The sequence below is a fragment of the Tenrec ecaudatus genome, chromosome 3 (assembly GCF_050624435.1).
Source record: "Tenrec ecaudatus isolate mTenEca1 chromosome 3, mTenEca1.hap1, whole genome shotgun sequence".
NCBI classification, from domain to species: Eukaryota; Metazoa; Chordata; class Mammalia; order Afrosoricida; family Tenrecidae; genus Tenrec; species Tenrec ecaudatus.
Window position 1 is genome coordinate 201,240,679 of NC_134532.1, and position 15,159 is coordinate 201,255,837.

Sequence of the window (15,159 nt, forward strand, 5' to 3'; positions counted from 1 at the left end):
GTCATGGAGTCAAATGACCTTTTGAATCTTGCCTCTGGACATGTGATTTTGGGTGAGTCACTTTTTTAAAACTTTTGTGCCACGTTCTCCATCTGTAGGTAAGTAGGTAATGTAAATTTCATCTGTAGGCAGGTAATGCAAATGTGCTAGAACTTGGTGCCAACCCTCCGAGCTACTATTTGATTTTGAAATGAAGCAACATCTCTTTGGTAGTAATTAGAAATGAGGCTGATTTCCAGAAGTAGAGAGCTGTATAGGGACGTGTAAGAGAAGCAAGCAGAGCAGCAGAGAACTGATTTCGTAACTGGCAGCACAGCCAGGCCGTCATGCGGGGCGGTGAGGGTCTGTGTACCTCAGGGAAAATCAGTCATTTGCAGCCTGAGACTTGGGAGCGGGGTGCGGGTTGTTTATGTCCAAAGACCTTTGGTTAAAGAGCCTTTTTGTGCCTGGCTCTTTTCCAGGTTTGTTCCTTGGCATGTCCCTCATATGCCCATTCGTATTACCTTCAGCAGTCTCGACTCTGAAGTACTGTGATGCCCCCATTTCCACAGGAAGAGACGATGCCTACGTCCCTGGTCAGGGCAGGACAAACGGCTCCGGCTTCTTTAGTCAGGGAATTTGACGGAAGGTCTTTCAGTTGCCCTCTTCCTTGGGAAACAGAGCCAGTGAGACACGTGTGATGTTTTCCAATAAGAGAGTGATTTCCTGTAGTCTTACTCATGCCAGGGCATTCTTGACTCAGTCATATTTAACTTCTTTTATGTGACCTCAGAGAGCCCCCTTTTCACCCCTTTTCTGGGGACTCAGTGGTGGTGGTGGTGATATATTTTTACTTTGAGGACCGCCTCAAATAAGACCTTAGGAAGGGAAAGCTTGTTGTCATTTCGGGTGCTGTGACTCAAATGGAAAACATCTTCTACTGCTTGGTTTGGGTTCAGAATGATTTACAGCTCTGGCCTGGGATTTGAGCACCGGTGCTCCCTCAACAAGACTGTCGGGTTCGGGCAGTCCCAACGCGAGGTCATGTTCAGTCGGAATATGGCTAAGTGAGGCTGTCGTAATTTTCTGACGGTTGACTTTTCCCTCCCTCCTGCTCAGCTACAGTTTTTGGAAATTATAGAGGCAGGGTCCACTGCTATGTTTTACCTCTTAGCTGCCAGGTGTTTTGAGATTTACGATCCTACTCATGTTCAGTTCTGATTCAGCCCGATGGCATATGGATCTCCCACTGGGCTTCTGATAAATAGTAATGTCCGCAATCCCAAGCCACCAGCTGCTCCGCATAAGAAAGGTCAGGCTTTCTGCTCCTGTGAAGGCAAAGAGTCTCCGGACCCACAGGGAAGCTCTCTGTCCCAGAAGGTCTGTCCTGCCATTATTCCGGTCATGGATTGATGCTCGGTAACTAGTGCAGGATGGGTTATACTTCCCTTTGCCAATTCATCCATTGAGGGGGACTGCATTTCTTGGCTTTACTCCCTCCGTTCAGTCAGAGGCGACACATACGGAGACCCATCAGTACAAAGCCATACACCAGGCCCATTTAACTTCTGGTTTTTCATCTGTATTTGTGTAGCCAATGTAAGCAAACGAACAAAAAAATACTTACGACTTACTTCCTCTTTACAAAATCCATAAACTCGGCACAACATTGCTTCCTGCTTACAAAGCACTTTAGAAGCCACTAGTTGGCTGTCAGAGGCACCTCAGTGAGTGATCCAAATGTGTCACCTCTCGTCTGGAGCTCATGGTCAAACTGGCAAAAAACACATTCCTCAGGCAACCGTGGGCATTTAAGAAGCTACTCAGGTTGTGGCATAGAGTTCTCTGACTTTTAATCCACACGGAACTCCACCAGGTTTGCTCCGCTGGTGTGGTGCCGTGCTGTGGAGTGGCTGCCACTCAGAGTGACGCTGAAGGACCGGGTAGAACTGCCCGTGTGGTTTCCTAGGCTGTACCCCTCCCGGGGGCAGCTCGCTACTTTTACATGCTCCCTTGGCGTGGGGTTAGCATCGATGACCTTTCAGATAGCAGCCTGCCCCTGGACCCTCGTGCTGCTTCGGTTCCTCTGCAAGGCTCAGGTGTGTATTAGACTCCCTGGTACAAGGGGAGACTAGCAAGGCCAAGTTATTGTCCAAGGTGAACTCTGTCTTGTAACCTTTGAAACCCTGGCCTCATTCTGCTGTGACCGTGGTTTGCACTCAGTTAGTGGGTGTTGCTGCTGCGGGACAGTCAGGCTGTCCTGTTCCTTTTAAAATATATATTTTTATTTCCTCCTTCACTGTCACTGGGTGACCAGGGACTAGGAGGGCATGACTAAAGACCTGACTGTGAAGTTGGTGCTTCGTCAGGTGCCAATCAGAATCACCTGTTATGGGATAGAAAATCCTCCGCTAGCTGGAATAATGTTTTCGTTGTGCCTTCTCCTTCCCGTGGGGCTAAAGGGCCTTGGTCCTGCCTGAGTAAGTACCGGGCGGCTACCTGCACGGTCGGTAGTTTAACTCCTCAGCTCTGAGGGGAAAGTTTAAGCTATCAACTTCCATGAGGATTGACACCCTCGGAAACCCTCTGTGTCTCTGTGTTTGCAAATCAGAGTGGATCCAATGGCAGTGGCTTTCCCTCAAGCTTGGATAAAATATTGACCACTGACTTCCTCTTTACAGAATGGAAAATAAGTCTTATACAGTCGGCATCATATTGTTTCCTGATTACAGGGCACGAAGCTGTGCAATAATAGAGATGGTACCGTGGTATTTTTTTTTAAGTGAAATTCTTTCCTCTTTTTTCTCCTTCAGAAACCTTTCAGGGAATTTGTTTTCTTCATTATCTCAAGGAACGTTTGACTACCTTGGCTCGCTGCGGTCTCTGTGAGTAAGACTTTGGTCTTGGCTTCAGTTTTGAAGGGTGGTAGTGGATTCAGGGGACGGTATGAGGACCGACAAGTAAATTGGCGGAAATTAAACTCTTCCGCGAACCCTTGCTTCCACCCGGGAAGCAGACGGTGAGTCTTTAGAATGCGTTTGGATCAGGACACTCCTTTTTCTTTGCGAAACGCTGCACACGGCTCGTGTGTTTTTAAAGCAGATAATGTGCTGTTTCTCCTTGATGTGACGTGCTCACCTTTGAGAGAGCTCAGCTGCAGGACTCCTGAAACCCCAAGGCCAACGCACGTACCTCTCTGCGGAGAGGGCTTCTTAGAGGTTAGGGTGGGGAGAGTTTGGGTGGCGTAAAGGTAGACCCTTTATCAGGAGATACCAGATTGATGGAGAGAAACAGACAAGCAGAGGGTAAGCAGAGAAGGGGAAACACACCCTCACCGAGGAGCTGACAGGAGGGTCCAGACCACGGACTCAAGGTGGGCACCATCCCCAGGCTGGTGTAAGGCCAGACAGGCCTTCATTCCACTACCCAACGGGCTGCCACGAGGCCAAGCCGACTCCCCAGTCATCTGCCGGCACCGGGAACAAGGTGCCACTTGGCGCGGATCCCCAGCCTCTCTCATTTGCCTTTTGCGTGGCCCAGGGAGTTCCAGACTGAGTACCTGTTGTGTGATTGTAACATCCTGTGGATGCACCGCTGGGTGAAGGAGAGGAACATTACCGTCCGGGATACCCGCTGTGCCTACCCCAGGTCCCTGCAGGCCCAGCCCGTCACCGGGGTGAAGCAGGAGCTGCTGACGTGCGGTAAGGGAGAAATTAGGCCGTGGAAAACTTCCACCACATTTCCACCGGCTCCCACGTTTCAACTTCACAAAATGTAAAATTCCTGCCAGACTTGGCTGGGGCTGAAGCGCAGCCATTAATCTTGGGGGATTTGGTCATATTTAGTGGGTCCAAAAATAATTAAGCAGTTAATTCAGGTGGATTAAAATCAGGAAGAAAAAAACAAGCAATGCATGATTCCGTTTGATCGGAGTTTCAGGTAAGCTGTGCTTAGAACCCGAACAGCTTTGTGTTCGGAAAGCCAGTTTCGGGAGAAGATCAGAGACCCAGATGCGGGGTCACCTGGTGCAGCAGGGGCTGGCTTCTAGTAATGACATCTCAGGACGGTGTCTCGACGGTGGCCCCTGGGAGTGGACGTCTGGCCTTTGGGACGGGTAGCAGGCGCTAGGTCGCAGTGTTTTTCAAAGGTTGATGCAGCTTGTTCTGGTACTTCGACATCGATGCTTTACATTATAGGGACTGGATCGTTATGTAAATCTTCCGTCGCTACGTACAGATCAGCCAGTGGAGGGCTGTTTTAAAACGTGCGATACAGGCAGTCCACGGGAGGCAGTCCTTTTGAAGACTATCTGGCGTCCAGGGGCAGCAATATTTATGACCCCTTTCCAAACCAAACTGTGGGAAACATGCCTCTTTCGACTCCCAGAAAGAGTTCAGTCTGGGAAACCCCCAGGCGCAGCTCGGCTCTCCTGGAGGGCTGCCGTGGGTCGCGATTGACTGATGGCAGCGAGGTTTCTCCGGAATGAATTAGCCATTGAAATGCTCTGTGAAACACAGTCCTCTTATGATGCAGGCAGGCTCGCCACACGTTGTATTCAGCCCACTGGTACCTGATAGAAATGGAAAAGACAAACACAAGTACACACAAATTAAGAGAGTGCTTTGAAAGGAGCCCTGGCGGTGCTGCCGGGCGAGCATCGGACCTCTCACCACAGTGTCGGTGGTTCAAACCCAATCGCTGCTCTGTGGGAGAGAAGAGGCTGTCAGCACCTGTAAGGGTTACCAGCCACACAGCCCCAGCTGGGCTTCCACAGAGACTGAATCAGCTAGATGGCAGTGGCCAAGGTGCGTGTGGGAGATCGTCACTTAATCTTGTGCATTTGGAAGCCCGCAGCCTTACCACAGTCTTTCCCGTCCTATGTATTCTTCCTGCTGTTTTAGTAGCATCTCTTGGTGGGGTGGACATTCAGGAAATCAAGAAAGAAATAGACCCTGGGCTGGCCTCCTTCTCACGTGGAGATAACAAGGTGTATCATCTTCACCCTCTTCCTAGATTCCTTACACTTTCCAGCTTCATGGAGTCTCACTCAGCTTCCTCACGATCACCTTTTCAGAGCTTACCAGAGTGTGTGCTTCCTTCGTGCGCGCATGTGTGTGTGTGTGTGTGTGTGTGTGTGTGGGGTGTTAAGTGGATGGCTACCAATCATGATATAGATGTATCCTAATTTAGTTAACAGCTTCCCTATTGCTGCATATTTAGGTTGTTAATCATTTCTCACTCCCTAAGCCATGCAGTGATTAATTTCCTGGTATATAACTTTTCATACTTGTTAATTCTATTGCCTACATTGCTTACATGGAATTACCATGTTAACCTTATAGACTGAAAATCTCCACGACTTTTAACGAGCCCATGTTATTTGTAAACATTTATTGCACATATATTTAGTACTTTGCCCCATTGACTGACAGGAAGAATGGGTACCCACTTTTTTAAAAAGTGGTTATGATGTATAAGGTAAGGAGAGAATTGTTTTCTTCCTTAAGTAGTCTTAAGTTTTTGACTAGAGGTATATAATCAGACTCCACTGTTACCCCCAGAGGCCGGGCAGACACATAGATGTCGTTTGAAATTGCATATATCAGCATTTACTTATCTCTAGTTCCATTCTCTATATTTAAGTATCATTAAAACTTGTTCTCTTGGTCGCTTTCTGTGGGCGTCTTATAATAGGAGTAGTCTTGTAATGCCATCAAAAGGATGAACGTTAAATGTCAGAGCTCGTTGTGAAACGGTTTGATGGTAATTCAGGCAGCGTCCCAGGTTATAGTGATCTCTGTTTGCAAGTTAGTCTTTACGTTGAATATGTACATAGGTCGCAACAGGCAGGGCTGGCTGGGATCTCATGTCAGTCAAATGTGTGTTGCACTGCATAGTTCATAGGGCCCCTTCCTCTGAATGAAAGCCATCCAAGAGTTACATCTAGGTACCGGAAAACAAGGGTTGAGGGAGCTCTGGTGGCGTAGGGGTTATGAGTTGGCCTGCGATCAGCAAGGTCAGCAGTTCCAAACCACTTGCCGCTCCTCAGGAAAAAGTTGGCGCATTTTTCTCCCATCAACGGTGCAGTCTTAGAAACTCACAGGGACAGTTTGGCTCTGCCCCGCAGGGTCGCTGTGAGTCTGCATCAGCTTGATGGCAGGTAGTTTGGTTTTGATGTTTTGGATGGCAAGTCACAGGGATTGCCCACTGACTATTGCGCATGTACTTTTAATACGTGGCATTTAATGTAGTAGACCGGTGGTTGGTTGGTTCATCATGATGGGGTTGTGTCTCAGTCAGGCATTTCTAAGCCAGAGGCTGCCACTGTACTTGGCTGTGTGTTTGCCCGTGACTTTCTGTCTCACCGGTAACCGTCGTGCGACTGCCCCGAGGATGCTGGTCGCTCAGCAATGCTCAGCTGCATCTTCACACACACTGGGTTCTGATGAGGAGCATTGCCACTTGTGGTTTTGCACGACTGTGTTGTGCTTGTGCACTGAGTGCGTTTTTCTGTCCCCAGACCCTCCCCTTGAATTGCCATCCTTCTACATGACTCCATCGCACCGTCAAGTTGTATTTGAGGGGGACAGCCTCCCTTTCCAGTGCATGGCCTCCTACATCGACCAGGACATGCAGGTGCTGTGGTACCAGGATGGGCGGATCGTTGAGACGGATGAATCTCAAGGCATCTTCGTGGAGAAGAATATGATTCACAACTGCTCGCTGATTGCAAGGTGAACCATTTTTCTTTTAAATCATTTTATTGGGGCTCATACAATTCTTATCACAATCCATACATACATCATTTGTGTAAAGCACACTTATACATTCATTGCCCTCATCAGTCTCAAAATTTGCCTTCCGCTTGGGTTCCTGGAATCAGCTCCTCATTTTCCTTTTTTCCCTCCCTCTCCCTCCCCACTTCCCCTCCCTCATGAACCCTTAATAATTTATGAAATATTATTTTATCTTATCTTACACTGCCCGGCATCTCCCTTCACCCACTTTTGTTGCCCATCCCCCAGAGAGGAGGTTATATGTAGATCCCCATGATCAGCTCCTCCTACCCCCACTTCCCTCCGGTATCCCCACTCTCACTGTTGGTCCTGAGGGTTCATCTTTCTTAGATTTCCTGTGCTTCCAGATCTGGTCTAACCAGGTTTGCAAGGAAGAATTGGGATCATGATAGTTGGAGGGGAGGAAGCGTTTAAGAACCAGAGGAAGGTTGTGAGTTTCATTGTTGCTACACTGAACTCTGAGTGACTCATCTCCCCACTGGCCCTCTGCAAGGGATGTCCAGCTGTCTACAGAGGAGGACATAAAGATCCCAGTGGTGTTAGAGCAGGAGCAGTCTAGCTGAGAGGGGTTACTAAGAGGCACAAGAAGGGCGAGCATGATGGTGGGACAGGAGGAAGGTCAAAGGAAACAGAGGAAAGATCTAAGAAGTAAAGCTATGGATAGAGGTATAAACATAGGTGTGTACATCTGTAAATACATTAATTAGTAGAAATAGAGTTACATGAACATATATTTTTATGGCAATACATTGAGGAAGTAGACATGCATGGTGTCCTCAAACTACGGCCCGCGGGCCACATGCGGCCCACCGAGGACATTTATCCAGCCTACCGGGTTTGCCCCATTTGTTTTTTTACTTCAAAATAAGATATATGCAGTGTGCATAGGAATTTTGTCATAGTTTTTTTTAACTGTAGTCCAGCCCTCCAACGGGTCTGAGGGACAGTGACTGGCCCCCTGTTTAAAAAGTTTGAGGACCCCTGATCTAGCGTTTGTGCTCCCCTCCTAGTTCTTGATAGTAGGGAGATTCCCCACCACCTGCTTCTGGAATGGCACTCCAGGTGAATCCTGCTCAGAGGCACTCACAGCTGAGTCGTCTCTGTAGATTTCCCCGACCAAACCCAACAGGGAAAAGGTGTTTGTTGGGAGTCAGTTAATAAGAGACTCTGGCTAGAAGACCCACATTTGATAATTCACTGCTCTGCAGGGAGACGCTGAGAATCGAGACAGTTTGGGATTGGAGAATCGTCTGTGTACTTTTCTTCCTAGTTCAATAGTGCCAGAGAAAGTAGACTGCAAGGCTAACTTTTCAATTTAGATAGAATGTCAAACTGCTTTTTGTGTGTTGCCTTAGTTTGAAAATATGTCTTATAGTCTATTAACCCCCCACCCCCCAAACGTAGTGAGTTGTTAAAGGTCATCAGGTGATTGGGACGAGGACGGTGGTCCCCACTCTTCATAACATGCTGTGATGCTGAAGCAGAGCCATCAGGGAGTTAGCGGGCAGGAACAATGCGTCTTCAAGACAGACTTGAAGGGCAACGTCGGACAGTGTTAGGCATGAGAAAATACTAATAATTTATAAATTATCAGGGATTTGGGAGGGACAGAGGTAGGGGGAAAACGAGGAGCTGATACCAAGGGCTCAAGGAGAATGCAAATGTTTTGAGAATGATGATGGCAACAAATGTGCTTGACACGATGGATGGATGGATTCTGATAAGAGTTGTACGAGCCCCCAATAAAATGATTTATTTAAAAAAGACTTATTAATTTGTTACAATGGTCCTTGCCTTTTGTGTAATTGCTTCTCATCCTTTGTGGCTATGTACAAGTGAAGCATGTGAGGGGCCTTAAGGTCATTTGAGGGTTCTGATGGTTGCTTTCCTGTGAATAGGTTTTAGATGCTCGAATTAGGATCCCATCCTGAAAATAGAAATGCAGCCTTCTTACAAACAATTGAAGCATTCCTTAACATGGAAAAGCCTCTTTTTAAAAAAGTCTTGGCTAAAATACCACATATACGTGAGTGTAAGCCAACCTGAATATCAGCTGAGGCACCTAATTTTGCCACAAAAACTGCATAAAAACTGTGCTGAAAAGCTTGACTTATACACGAGTGTATACGGAATCCCTCGGTAACTTACTAAATCTTTTTAGAGAGCTAACTGATGATCTCTAGTATAAACCTTGTACAAAATATTTTACTGTAAATATTAATTACATACTGACTTAGTAGCCCCCTGGGTGATGTAACTGTTTGCCCTGGATTACAAACGGAAAGGCTGGGGGTTTGATTCCCACCCTCTGTGCGGAAGTGGTGTGGAGGTGAGACCCATATCTGACCTCCTGGCTTTCCCTATTACCCCAAGGCGGAGGTCAGACAGACGACGTGCGTCTGCTCTCCATCCCTCTTCACCTGTTCTGACACGACCGCCGCACTCTGCTTCTGCGATGGGGGTCCGTATTTCATTGCGCTGTCAAACTGAGCCTCCCCGTCAGCACTAGCGATTGAGCAGGGACGTGAAGTGGGTTCTGAGGGACTCTAACAGGTCACCACAAGCCAAGATCCATACGCAGTAAGGCAGAGTCCACAGCCGTGCCTCTTCCTCCGCCAGCAGCCAGGTCTCTCTCTGGCCCTCAGCCTCTGCCTTCCTGGACCAGCAAGCCAGCCTCACACTCATCGCCTCTGCCTGCTCCTCGGCTCTGCCTCAGCATGTTCGTGCCTGGCTCTCTGGTCTCACGGAAGCAAAGGGTGTGGTTTAGTTCCCACCTTCTACCAAGCCCAGGACTCAATCCCACCTTCACGCTGCCCTTTAGCATAGCAGAGAGCTCCCTGCACAATGGGGTCCTAGCTGCAGGCACAGAGAGGCCGTATTCTAACACATCACTTCGGGAATTCTGGCTAGAAGACTTAGGTTCATTGTCTGCAGCTCACCGTGTTGCCACAGAAGAGAGGCCAGGCAACCTGCTTCTGAAAAATGAAAACACTGCCATTTTCTGAGTCTGTAAATCTTTTCTGGCGCTAAAAAACAACCAAGCCACAAACTCACTGCTGTTGAGTCGCTGATGACGGATAGAGACCCTCTAGGCCCGACTAATCGGCCCTTGTGGGTTTCTGAGACTGTAAGTCTTCGTGGGAGTAGAAAGCCTCGTCTTTCTCTTTGGGGAGTGGCTTGTGATTTCGAACTGCTGACCTTTTGCAGCATGCAAGACCAGTGGTGTCCTGGGCTGCGTGTTAGGCTGCTAACTATGAAGTTATCAGTTCAGAACCCACTAGCTGCTCAGCGGGAGAAAGAGGAGGCTTTCTATTTCCGTGCTGAGTCTCTGGAACCAACAGGAGCAGCTCCACCCTGTCTCTTGGGGTCAAGGTCAGTCAGAATCGACTCGATGGCAGTGATTACTTTAGGGAAGGGGTTCATTTTGATTCACTTTTTATGGCCGTTTGCCAGTGCCGATGGATGCCCGCACTGTCTCCCCATCATGTCTGACCTCGTCTCTCTCCCAAACCTTCCTCCACACAGCGCTCTCACCATCTCCAACATCCAGGCTGGATCCACTGGAAACTGGGGCTGCCACGTCCAGACCAAACGCGGGAACAACACGAGGACGGTGGACATTGTGGTGCTGGAGAGCTCTGCCCAGTACTGCCCGCCGGAGAGGGTGGTGAACAACAAAGGGGACTTCAGGTCAGTGATGGGCACGGCCCGAGACGCTCTGACTTGGTCTTGAGCCTCTGCCTGCCCCCGGAGGCACAGGCCCATGTCCCCTGACAGAAGCGTATATGTAGCGTATATGCGCGAGTATAAGCCGACTGGAATATCAGCCAACGCACCTAATTTTACCACAAACACTCCATTAAAAATGTGCTGAAAAGCTCGGCTTCTACATGAGTATATACGGTACGTTACACGCATGTCCTTAAGAAGCTGTCTGGCGATGGCCTTTTACGAGAGTGCTGCTTTTGTAGTCTCCCAGGACGGTTCAGACGAACAAAACACGGTGGGTAATTTTGTTTGAACTTCACACACCTTGCCCCCAGTCTATTTGATGTTGACTCTCTTTGGGTCAAGGCTAAAGTGGTCTCTTATTTTAACAGTTTTCTTGGCAGATAATTCACCAACCGTAGTCAAGTCATATCAAGAAGACTTGTACTCTCATCGCCACACCCTGTGATCTTACACTGATCTCTAGGACTTTCTTCAAAGTGCCAGTGGGTGGATTTGAACTGGGAACCTTTTGATTAGTCGCAAACCATTTATACCTCCCGGGAAGCTAATGAGGCTTTAGTTGATGTACATGAAGAGAAGATTGTGCTTTTAAGTAGCAGAACGGTTGTCTAATCCCTGCCTTTGCATCGTCCCTGATTGATACCTCAGCTCCCTCATGGCATTGAAGCTTATGTTTTAAGGATGAAGGAGCTCTTTGGATGCTAGTGTTTCAAATCCAGAGCCAAGGGCTGAGAGCATCTTTAGCTCAGCCAGCTCCTCCTGCTCTGCTCTGCTTTGAATTGTCTTTACTTTCTACTCCCCCTTTTCAAAATACCTCACTCTCATACATGTGTCTGTGGAACTCAGCATTTGTTGGTGGATAAGCCTCTTCTTACTACTGATCTCCAGGAGGTGGTAGTGTCTGTGACGGACAAGAGTGGCCGGCGGCACCAAACACAGTGCTGTCCGTAGGTAGCATTTGGTTGTGGCCATCATCTCAATAAAGCAAGCAGAGATGGGCATTTCCTGTTTTGTTGTTGCTTTAATCGTTTTCTATTTTCCTCATACTTTTTGAGTGCTTTACATTTTTTATGATAGACCCGTATATCTAAAAATATTACCGATTAATGAATTATGCATCTTTTGACGCTCCTTAAGCTATTATACAATTAAAATCCCACTGCATTTGTGAGATCTGGTTTAGTGTTGCTTGGTCTAGTTATGCGGCGTTTGGTAATGAATTATGTTTGTCGTGACTGGTACTGTAATTGGGCAGGCCCTTCTGTTAAGGCTCAACTGTAACTTGCATTGAGTTTGTTCAATTTCACTCCCAATTTTGGAGGCCTTAGCAGCTCAGGTCAGAGAATAAAGATTTCTTCTAACCACGTTCACGAGGATCCGTGCCCAAAGGGTACATCATCACCTACCTGCATATGGAGTGGATTTTCCCTGATACATTCAGCTGTGTACTCTGTTGGGTTGGGGAGGGTGGGGGGATTCCTCAAGGCCACCCTCATACTCAGGCATTTTTTAGAAGGATTCAAGAGTCACAGTGTATGTTTTTTACTAGTGATGTAATGGAGATGTCAGGTCACTGGGTGGTGCATGCTATCCCCACCCCCAGAGCTGCAGAGGAAAGGCCTGGTGATGACTTCTGTAGAGCTCACAGCCCAGAACAGAGAATGGAGTGCAGTTCTACCACCTAACACATGGGGGCACCAGTGAGTCAGAACCGACAAGAAGGCAAAAGGATTTGGTTCTGTAGCAAGGAATCACACAGCAGATCCGGAGGGAATCAGACATAGAGGAAGTCTGCGCAGACCCACGGGAGCTCCTCCCCCTTCCTCTTCGTCCAGTGATGAAAACGCAGCACCAGCAGCATGGTCCTTCTGCCTGTGAGAAATTTGGCGTCGGTGGCGGAGTGGGTTACACTTGGTTGCTAATAGCAAGGTCAGCAGTTTGAAAACCGTCAGCCACTTTGCTTGAGAAAGACGAGGCTTTCTATTCCTATAAAGAGTTCAAGTCTCAGAAAAGCACAGGGGCAGTTCTGCCCTGTCTGATAGGACCTTTAGTGAGAATCGCCTCCTCACAGCGAGTTTGGGTTTGGTCATGTGCGTACCCTCTGCTGGAGGGAAGTGGGGCTCAGCATAAACTGCACTGCTTGCCTAGTCTGCGTACAGTGAGCCAATGGCCAGCTGGGGATGGAAGATACGAACACCAAGTCCCCAGACTCCAGCCTCAGGAGTCAGCCTGACTGTGGACAGCCGTGACAGCCCTCCTGCATGAACGTTTTTCTGCATGAATGTGAACTCTTCTATGAAAGATCCCATTATATTTATATTACCTTCATGTTTGGGCAATATTTTGATCTGACATAGATGACGGTTCTATAAGCCACTTATAGCCTAGTCCTTAATTATAGTAATTAAAAAGAAATGCAAATCCCATTTTCTGCTCCATTGCATAGTTCTGCTTTGGGCCGCTAACCACAAGGTCAGCAGTTTGAAACCATTTCCCTCCTGCTCTGCAGAAGAAAAATGAGGCTTTCTGCTCCAGTAAAGATGTCTAGCCTCGGAACCCCACAGGGATCGTTCTACCCTGTCCTGTAGGGTCACCATGCATTGGAATCCACTCCATGGCAGGGAATTTGGGTCTTTTGTGGGGGCGCGGGTGGATAAGTTACAATTCTCCTATTCATGCACCCCTTCTCCAGAATTCAAATAGTTTTATTTTAGAAAATACCACTGAATTGTGTTGTGAAATTGAGATATACTTGGCTGATAGTGTTGAAATGGGTCGTCGTCGTTAGGAGCCCGTGAACCAGTTCCTGTGCATCGCAGCTCTGTGCACAACAGAACGAAACACCACCCGGTCCTGCGCCAGCCTCACCATCCCTGTTGGGCTTGGGCCCACAGTGGGAGCCCCGGTGTCAGCCCATGTGGTCGAGGACCTTCCTCTTTACCCACAGTGATGTCCTTCTCCAAGGACAGGTCTTTCCTGACAATGTGTCCAAAGTGAAAGAAAAGTGGGTTGTCGATGATGTTAAATATATATATATATATAAAATTTTTTCCCTTAAAGTTTCTGATCTTTCTGTTAAAGAGGCTTGACTTGCTTCTTCCCCCGGATTGTGTGTCCCTATCCCCTATGACCCTGTGGCCCCACAGAGGAGAGTCTTGGCATCTGTACTCAGGAGCATGGCATAAGACACAGGCCATTCTTCTCTGTCGTGGAGGGTTCCTGCGAGTCAGTATCAACGTCATGGCACACGACACGTCAACAGTGACGATGACGGCGGATTGCCATGACGGCCCCTGATACTCAGTTTTCCCCTGCTTCTTCCTGTTCCTTCTGTTAAGTGGTTTCTCGCTTGTCGCCTGCCCAGGTGGCCCCGCACGTTGGCGGGCATCACCGCGTACCTGCAGTGCACTCGGAACACTCACGGCAGTGGGATTTACCCCGGGAGCCCACAGGATGAGCGGAAGGCTTGGCGCAGGTGTGATCGAGGTGGCTTTTGGGCAGACGACGATTATTCTCGATGCCAGTATGCAAATGACGTCACTAGGGTCCTGTACATGTTTAATCAGGTAAGTAGCGTTTTGTGTTCTGGGTTTTTTTTCCCCCCATACTGGCTGCAAGTTGTGAGTAAAACGTGCCGTGCGTGTACAAGTTCAGTGCACAGTTTTCTACGGCCGTCCCAACTAGGAGTCCAAGGATTCATGTTTGGAAGTTCGTTTCCCTACAGATCTCCCTGGAGATGTGTCTGTCTTCAGTAGACTTCTTTCTTAACTGGTGTTCACGGCCCTCGGCTTTCCGATTGTTGCTGCTATTGTTGCTGTTGGCGGCCTTAAGTCAATTCCATCCAGCTCAAGTGACAGAATAGAGTTGGCGCTCAGAGGGCTCTGTAGGCTTTGAACCTCACAGGAGTGGTTTCCCAGATCTCTCTCCACTGGAGCTGGTGCGGAGACCCCCACTGCCTGTCCTCCAGTTAGCAGCCAGGACTTCACGTGTGGTGCGGTGAGGACCCCTAAGGGTCAGGCACATGGTGAAGCCCTTGCTTCACTACTGACTGTTGTTGGGGACGTCAGTCCACCCAGAGGTACCTTGGAAGAAAGGCCTGGTGAGCTGATTCTAAAAGACCAATAGCTCTTGGGGCCCCGCTCAGCTCTGAGACACACGGGGTTAACTCAAAGCGTTTTTTTTTAAAAAGTGGCGTCATTTTTCCTTCCTGGTCGTTGCTGCCTCACCCTGCGCCTTTACTGAATACCTTCCTCACCTGCATTTGGAGTAAGATCGCAACCATTCGGATGTCCACTTGGAAAGCCACTTCCAGGGTGTGCCTTGCAGAATCATCCTGTACAGACGGCACTCAATACAGTCCTTGCACAACTCACAGGCCTGTCTTCACCACTGCTGCTCCTCCTCGGGGTCCCAGCTCAGCATTAGCACAGCAGTTGAAGCCAGAACCTGGCTCCTGTGCCTTAGCCTCTTTTTCTTCTGCTCTGTACCAGCTAGCAGGACCTTTGCCACGTTGACGTCTGAGGCTTGGTTGGAGCTGTGGCTCACATAAGCACATGGACGCCTGGCTGGCGGTATGTGCTCAGTAGTGGCTAGGACCCTGGGGCAGTGGGGGTTCTGGGCCAGGCAGTGGGGCCTCTGGGAGGCTTCTGCC

At 48.6% G+C, this 15,159-nt stretch overlaps 1 protein-coding gene across 2 annotated transcripts in view; it reads left to right on the forward strand.

Moving 5' to 3' along the window:
* Positions 1-15,159, forward strand: part of ADGRA3 (adhesion G protein-coupled receptor A3) — a 127,673-nt gene that overhangs the window by 63,530 nt on the left and 48,984 nt on the right. For both annotated transcript variants that reach the window (XM_075544479.1, XM_075544480.1), the window contains exons 5-9: positions 2,793-2,864; positions 3,520-3,680; positions 6,500-6,713; positions 10,302-10,466; positions 13,873-14,074. In XM_075544479.1, coding sequence (XP_075400594.1) covers positions 2,793-2,864; positions 3,520-3,680; positions 6,500-6,713; positions 10,302-10,466; positions 13,873-14,074 — 814 coding nt within the window. The remainder of the gene's footprint in view (positions 1-2,792; positions 2,865-3,519; positions 3,681-6,499; positions 6,714-10,301; positions 10,467-13,872; positions 14,075-15,159) is intronic.